The sequence below is a fragment of the Lissotriton helveticus genome, chromosome 1_1 (assembly GCF_964261635.1).
Source record: "Lissotriton helveticus chromosome 1_1, aLisHel1.1, whole genome shotgun sequence".
NCBI lineage: Eukaryota > Metazoa > Chordata > Amphibia > Caudata > Salamandridae > Lissotriton > Lissotriton helveticus.
In genome coordinates this window covers 206,278,111-206,286,664 of record NC_136057.1, presented here as the reverse complement: position 1 = coordinate 206,286,664, position 8,554 = coordinate 206,278,111, and the positions used below count along the sequence as shown (strand labels likewise).

The 8,554-nt window shown below is 43.0% G+C and overlaps 1 protein-coding gene across 1 annotated transcript; it reads left to right on the top strand.

Annotated features, from left to right (window-relative positions):
- Positions 1–349: 349 nt before the first annotated feature.
- LOC144760250 (uncharacterized) lies at positions 350–7,288 on the top strand. Its single transcript, XM_078646521.1, has 7 exons — positions 350–679; positions 783–827; positions 923–991; positions 1,282–1,347; positions 1,555–1,643; positions 1,813–1,921; positions 7,250–7,288. Exons 1-7 carry the CDS (start codon positions 350–352, stop codon positions 7,286–7,288), a joined length of 747 nt encoding a protein of 248 aa, XP_078502647.1.
- Positions 7,289–8,554: the final 1,266 nt, after the last annotated feature.

Below are 8,554 nucleotides of genomic sequence, written 5' to 3'. Positions count from 1 at the left end.
CATCTGCCGCACCGCCTGCATCATCTGCCGCAAAGCCTGCATCATCTGCCGCACCGCCTGCATCATCTGCCGCACCGCCTGCATCATCTGCCGCACCGCCTGCATCATCTGCCGCACCGCCTGCATCATCTGCCGCACCGCCTGCATCATCTGCCGCCACGCCTGCATCATCTGCCACAAAGCCTGCATCATCTGCCGCACCGCTTGCATCATCTGCCGCACCGCCTGCATCATCTGCCGCACCACCTGCATCATCTGCCGCCATGCCTGCATCATCTGCCGCCACGCCTGCATCATCTGCCGCACACCTGCATCATCTGCCGCCACGCCTGCATCATCTGCTACTGGTATGCCTGCATCATTTGCCGCCAGGCCTGCATCAACTGCCACCAGGCCTGCATCATTTGCCACTAGGCCTGCATCATTTGCCGCCAGGCCTGCATCATCTGCCACCACGCCTGCATCATCTGCCGCCACGCCTGCATCATCTGCCACAACGCCTGCTTCATCTGCCATAAAGCCTGCATCCCCCTTATGTCCTTCTACCAAATCATTTAAAAAAGTTCTTGATGTATGGCGGAAACCGGCGATTGGACAGTTAGAAGCAATAGTGGTGAGTTTCAAATTGTATGATGATTCTTTTTGTTCCTTAAAAGAGGACCAATGGATAGTTGATGAGGTTGGTTTACATAAAATGTATTCTTACTGTAGTAGCTAATTATGTATGATGTACATGGTGAGTCCCGTGGTAGAGTTCATGTGTTTTCTTCATTTTTTCAAAGGTCATTGATGCGTATCTCTTCAGATTATGCATGTTAAGAACTAATGTACATATATTCTCATTAATAAGTTAATACACCAACCAATAATAGTAAATGTGTATGAAATGTTTCTAAACTACTTTATTTTATCTTGACTTCAGTGCTTATTGATTTCTGCAACAGTCTCTTCGTCCATTTTCCTTGGATCATATCGGCCCTCTCTTTTCCGGGTAAATATTGAAATCTCTATCATGATTACAATATATTTTTTGTTTGTTAATGATTATTCGATTGTTTCAATTAATTTTCTTGTCATTTATTAATATTGCAACATTTCTCCGAGTATTACAAAGGTGTAGGCTGTATGACATTTATTTTTGTAATTGTCTTGGAAGTGATTATTGTTCCCTTTCAGTATTCTTTTAATTGTCAATCACTTGTTAGCATTTTTCTGCAGAAATTGAGTATGGATGTTGTATTTGACTTGCATTTTTTCATAAGCTTATTTTGTACTGTATAGGTACCTTTTGAGATGATGGATACAGTCCCGTGTACGACCAATACTGGCGTTCATTGGCTACTTCTGGTAATTGTATTCTTTTTTCACCTTTGTCACTTTTGTCAGATCTTCTTCCTAAGTTTGACTTTGTATTACTAGTAACTGCTGAACTGTTTTGCTGAACACTATATTAATTTCCTTTTCTTTATTTAGTAATCACGTTTGTAGCATACTAATGCATTTAAAAATGTCCATATTTTAATATTTCATTTCCTATTGTGCTTTATGTTTCAGATTGTAAAACCTTTTGCCAAACAAATTATAGTGTATGATTCGCTGGATGGCAATCTTGGGACCTACCATAAATTTTCACAGATTTGGAGGTACCACTTACTTTAACCTACCATTAAATATGTCATGTCAATAGTGCGCAGATATTTTTTGGCCAACATTTTTTATTTTTGTAAGTTGAAAGATGTAGTATATTGTAATCGTATTTGTGTTTCATTTTTCAAAGCAATATTTAACCTGACCGTTCGTATGTTTCTAAAGGGCTTTCCTACAGGCAATCGATTGTCCACACAGTGAGCTCTGGCAGTTAGTGGTAGAATGTAATGCCAAGCAACAGGATAGCTACAATTGTGGTGTTTTTTGCATGCTGGTAATTTTTCCATACTTTCATTACAATTTTGAATTTGTCGTAGATAGGTTTATGTTAAATATTGATTACGCCTTTGTAGTAGTTGCACACATTAAAGACTGCTTTATATAATTTTTTTTTATAATAAGCTTTATTCGATTTTCGTAAAAAAAATCATAAAAGCACAACACATACATCACAATGTAATCGCAATTAATAAATGTATAGATATGCATAAACAGTTAAAAACAACATGTCAAGTCATTAAAAAATGTGTGCAAAATACAATACGATTTAAGGTGCAATTTGTACTGTCTGACACAATATTCGTGGGAAGGCCCAAGCAAGAATGTTTTACCACATAGTTTTCCGCAGCAACATGACTGATCTTAAAAAACAGGATACCGAAAAAATCACATGCTCATCTTCGAGTTTTAATAATCTTAAGAAGGCGGGCCTACAGTTTCTTACACCCCACCGATTCAGAAGTGGTTTTAAATAAAGTTTTCTGGGGGTGGAGTAAAAAGTGCAAAAGAACATTATATGCAAGTTAGATTGCAGAGCGATATTGTCGCATGTGCAGGACAGTTTAGTTGTAGACCAATAATTCATCTCCGGTACAGATACCAAGCGAAAGAAGGTCCCAAAGCGAAGACGGGACAAAAGCATTCTGTGATACGGGCTGGGATCCACATTTAGGTACTTTTGCATGCCTTCATTGGGGGTGACTTCCTGAAAATTTAAGATGGTTTGTTTATTCTTTTCAACGTTCCATCTCAAAGTTTCCAGATGGGTGGTTAGTGTTTTTTTTTAGAACTGATCTAGATATACCCTCCAAGGTTCTAGGTTTTACATAATAATCTGGAAAACCCAGATCATTAAGTAAAGATCTTACATACGACAACCATTGGAAACTTGCCACCCCATCTAAGGCCAGACAATCCTCCAAGAGGTCCCTATTAAAACTGGCTTCCCTTGTGGTCCATACCTTGTGCCACAAAAGAATTGGGGCCATCTTAATTGTGTCGCTCAGGTACTTGACTCCTGTCTCTATGTGCGTCATGAATGAGGATGAAGTTTTTGCTACACCTAAGAGGTGACTAATGAATTGATTCTCACAAACCTGCAAAGATTGATCCTTCTCAATGCCCCAAAGTCCCGCCCCGTAGGTGGCTGTGGACACACACTTTGCCCGGTATATCTGTACCAGCTCCTTGATAGGTTTACCACCCACTCTGTTGGAAAAAGCGCGTAAAGCGCCTATAGTGCGAATGAAGGCCAGTTTCCTCGCTTCAATCGCCTGCTTCCAACGGCATCGCCTGTCGAACAGTATGCCCAAGTAGCAAAACTTATCTACGGTGGCTATATTCTGTTTGTCCAGGGACACATTGCAGGGCGCCCTCCTACGCTTGTCGGTGCATGGCATGGTATATGTTTTAGAAATATTCACTTTCAGCCCTCTATCCTGCATAAACCCAGCAAATTTAGTCACCGCCCTCTGTAGTCCCACCTGGGTCTGGGACATTATTGCCGCGTCATCGGCGTACAAAAGGATTGGTACCGGTGAGCCTTTCACGGTAGGGTAATCATTTTGAAAAAGAGAGAGGTATTGGGCCACTGAATTTATATAATAAGTAAATAGCCTCGGGGCCAAAATACACCCTTGTCTAACCCCTCTTGACAGGGCGAATTTGTCGGTACATTCGCCCTGCTTGCCATATCTTACTCTTGCCCCACAGTTGTGATACAGCTCTCTAATGAAAGTGATTATGCGTGCATCAATGCCCATCGCGGCCAATGTGGACCATAAAAAGATATGGTCCACGCAGTCAAAAGCACAACTTAAATCAACAAAAGTTATAAAAAGTGACCCACCTCTAGCCTGAGTGTATTTAGCACATAAAAGGCCCAAGTTTAGACACTGCTCGGCAGTCCCTAGGCCCTTCCTAAATCCATATTGGAGGTGTGAGACAACGTTATGCTCTTCCTCCCAGTCCTGAAGCCTCTTTAAAATGATCCTCCCTGCTAATTTCATAAGGCCATCCAATAAAGATATTGGCCTATAGCAGGTCGGGTCATCTCGCCTGCCCTTTTTAAAAATGGGGACAACTATTGCGTCCGACCAAGTTTCAATAAATCCCTTTTGGTTGGCCTTGTTCAGCACATTTGTAAGCAGAGGGGCCCAGAAGTGTGGTTCAGCTTTGTACAGATCTACCGGGGTACAATCTGGCCCTGGTGCTTTGCATGCTGCACTGTCCCTGATTGCATCCTGCACTTCACCTACTGAAAAAATAATATCAATCAGAAATGAGCAGACTGGGAAATGGGTGTCCTTCCAACTTTCTGTGTTTTGGGGAGATATTGCGGACCACCCTATCGGAATGGTAGCGTCAGCTGGCCTTATGTGCTTGTATAATTGCCTGAAGTGTGTGAGCCATTTGTCACCCGTTATTGCCAGATCTATTTTATTTCCACTATGATTCGGTTGGTACAAAGATTTGACCAATCTCCAAAATTTAGTGGAATTTTTCTGGGAGGATGCTTCTCTTAGTGTATCCCAGGCTTGCTTTTTTAAGGCCTGGGTTCTTTCTTTTAATACACGTTTATATGCTTGCCTAGCACTGCGGGTTATGTGGGGATCCCTCGGTTTTAGGGCCAAAGCTTTTTTAAGGGCTTTAAGTGCTTTCGTGCACTTCCCATCAAACCACCCTTCTTTAGTTGTATTGTTATTATTCGCTGCCCGGGTCAGCAAATGTTTAATCCGACATTGGATATTGGCAAAAGCTGTCATGACTGAAGAGGGATCCGCATCTTCCTCAAGGCAGACATTAACATCATTTACAGAATTGGCGAGTAGCTTTTCCAAAAACACATTGGGGGCTATCTTCTCCCATTTCACCACGTATCCATTAGTTTTAGATAGTTCCATCCTATAAGGATACCTGCCATGGGTAGGATTTGTAACATTTCGCTCCTTTACTTTCACACTAATGGAAAGGGGGTAATGGTCGCTGAATACATCCTTGCCAACCACCCACGAGCTCAACAATCCAAAATTGTCAATGGTTATCAGTATAAAATCAATAGTAGATTTGCAACCTCTGCCAAAAAAGGTTGGCTCAAACTGCACAGGTGCTGGACAGATCTGGTTGGCAAAACCAAGCTCAAAATTAAAAACAAAGGTATTTAACAACATCCCCCTCTTTGTGTGAACAAAATGAGTTGGAATTTACTCACCAAAATCTGCAAGACCACACAGAGGGGAATCGGACTGTGGACAAATCGTACAGTTAAAGTCCCCTGCCCAAATTATTTTTGCCCCCTTAAAATGATCCAGAGAATGCAAAATCAGTCGTGACATATGTGACATGGCAGTCTCCAGTTCAATATCAGACATATTATTGTAAAAGTTCACCAATACAATCTTCTCTGACATGCCCCAATTAAAAGATAAAATTTGAAAATGGGTATTAGAGAGGAATTTATGGATCTTAACCTTTGCTGTTGTTGAGACATAGACACAAAGACCCCCCTTATTATGGCCCTGAGCTGACAGCGTGGGCGAGGAATGAAAAGTTTGATACCCCAGAAGATGAACTTCTTCACAACACCAAGTTTCTTGTAGACATATGATGTCGTGGGTGTGAATAACATCTAACCAGGCTTTGTTGTGAACTTTACTGGCTAGCCCCGCAACATTCCATGAAAGAAGAGAATTAGAAGCGGGTACGTTACTAGTAGCCCCACGTGGGCAGCCAGCATTCACGCAAGGTATATCTGATTGCTGAGTTGAAGTGATTTGGGTAAATGAAAGAATGGGGGGATTGGAAGTGGAACAATTGGGCGTGGACAGTTGGGACAAATGTTGTGTGGAGCCAAGAAGCAAGGGTTCACCAAGAGAATCCATCCCCGCCACCATACTACCCTGACGGCTCTCAGGGTGCGTTTTAGGCGAACTAGATGACAAGAGGTGGGCCGACACGCACTGACTGCACGGCGAGCCCAGAGAAGGCTTAACTATATTGATCGACTTGTGAAGTCATTCATTGTCATCTAAGCCTGAGAGCGGATGGTAAAAATTAGACAAGGGTATGTTCCAGAAATCTTTGGGGTTATGATGGTTTGGATCACCCCATTGCCGGCTAGGGTTGTAACAATTACTCAGTGGTGGGGGAACCTGGCTGGGCTGCAACCAGAAGTCATTGGTATTATCGTGGGGATTCCAGCCCCTTGGCGTTCGCATGCCATCCATACTATATGGGGCGAATGATCTATGCGAGATTGGGGCAGAGGTATGCAAGGGGTAGGAGAAGGGAGTATTGTGGCCCCTATGGTGTTTATGAGATGTAGAAATAGTAGGGCCACCGGAGGCTTTTAGGCGACCATAGCTATCAGAATGGTGAGGTCTTGACCGGGATGGTGGTTGTCTCAACATACCCTCGGGATAAAAATAACTTAGGTTATGAGTTGAGATTCCCCCCTCTCCCGAACCAGGATACCAGTCACTGATGTACGTGACCAATCTGTGATCTTTGAAATTAACCAATATGACCTCGCCTTCAATGTCCTTGGGTCTGCTACCTACCCAGTTGCATCGCCTGGCCGAGACGATATCGCCGTTTAAATGTGGGGGGAGTGGTCTATTTCTCCTCAACCAATAAATAACCTTGTTTTTTAGATTGGCCTGATGTTCAGGGTTACCTTCTGGCAGGGGCGGGACTCCTGTAAGTGCTATCACATAGTTTATGCACTCTGGTGGTAGATCAGCGGTTTTTGGTGATCTTCTATTAGATCGATGGGTTACAGTAAAAGGGGTTTTTGAATTAATGCTGTTATTGGGATGCGTACTATTGGGCCTTGTAGAGGTATAAAGTTTACCTGCAGTCAAGGGTTTTTCCAATACAGTAGTATTGATGTTACTATTATTACCTTTTTTGGCGATAGGATTACCATTCTGGGGGGGTTTTGATGGCCCAGCTATGGGTGGTACATTTGCCTTAGGGGTACCAATCACCATCGTGGGTGGTTTGGACACTTTCGTAGGCTGCGGAACATCTCTCGTGACGTTCGATTCGGAGCAAGGTATCCCCTTTTGTTCTTCTAAAATTTTGTCGACATTCTCCCCCAATCTTTTGATCCTTTCCGTAAGGGGAAGGATCATCGCCTTAATAAGGCGTTCAATGTCATACAGTAACCCTGCGTAACTGGGTACCGAGATTGAGTTGACGGTCGTCTCTTTCGCGGGGTCTACCGTCCCTGCCTTATCCGGGATAATGAATGGGGTATGTGGCACTTGAGTGGGAGGAGCTATTCTCCTTTTAATTATAAGCTTCTTTCTTCTCTTCCTAGGTGGAGAGCCAGAGAGTATTTTGCCAAAGGGGGTTTTGAGACTCTTAATAGAGTCCCTAAGCGGTGGCGTTAGAGGCTGGCCCTCGGGAATACTCTTGGTATGGTGGTCAAGACCGATTGGTGTAAATACGGGGGAAGGTATGCCTATATCATAAAGGTGTCATGTCGTTGACGCTAGTCGTCATTTATTTTAAGGATGTGTTTTGTTCGATGCCTTAATGCGGCTCTTGTTCTTGTCCGCATCTTCCATCTTCCGCTGTACTCTTGGCAGCCTTCTTCACTGCTTTCTTTTTCCTCGACTTTTTTCTTGTTCACCTTGAAGTATACAGATACACTATGGCGCCTTCTTTACTGCTTTCTTTGTCGTCGAGTTGTTTCTTGTTCACCTTGAATTATACAGATACACTATGGCGCCTTTACTGCCCAGGCTCTTCAGTGAGGCCTTAACGTGGCTCTTCTTGGCCGCATCTTCGTCTTCCTTATCTTTACCCTTTTAATCAATGTTACTTTTTTAAGTAATGGGCATAGATTTTCATTTTGATTTGTGTCTTTTTCAATGTTTGTACTTTTAATTATAAGTGCAGGGGGCTGAAACACAAAGGTTGGCCAGCCAACGCGCCACACTGGTTTGAGGGAGGTCTTAACGCGACTCTTCTTGTTGTCCGCATGTTCGGCGCTGTCGATCAGCGGCTTCTCTTTGGCCGCCATGGAGACTTCATGTTTAAGCTATTATTGATTTTGAAGCCTCTGGTCCGCTGCGAACAAATGTAACCATTCGTATGTTTCTAAAGGGCTTTGCAACAGGCAATTAAGTTGGCAGATGCCTGACCGGAGCTGTGTTTGTCTATTCTTTTAATTCAAACTACAGACCCTTTCTGGGCTGTATTTGTTTATTATTCTTTTAATTCAAACTACAGGTCCTTTCTGGGCTGTGTTTGTGTATTATTACTGTAAGATAAAGTACTGGCCATTTATTGAGCCTGTGTTGAAATTACAAAGTACAGGCCCCTTCTAGGCCTGTACTTTTATTGTTGAAACTAGCAGCTCGTCCCGACGTTGTCCGGGTATGAATTGCTGCCGGCCAGTAGTGTATTGTTTTGTAGGATTTCGCTTAGATAGCATTTCTTATCTGTGACAGGCCTGTGAAACGCTCCGATTCACAGTGCACTGCTGATGCACTTAAGAGTGCGCGTTCAGTAGTGTGTGAACTCGAGTTTCCTTACTTTATTTTCCTTGCAATATTATATAGCGTGAACTCGACAACATGGCATGAGCACAATTTACATTACAGAAGAACACATTCAT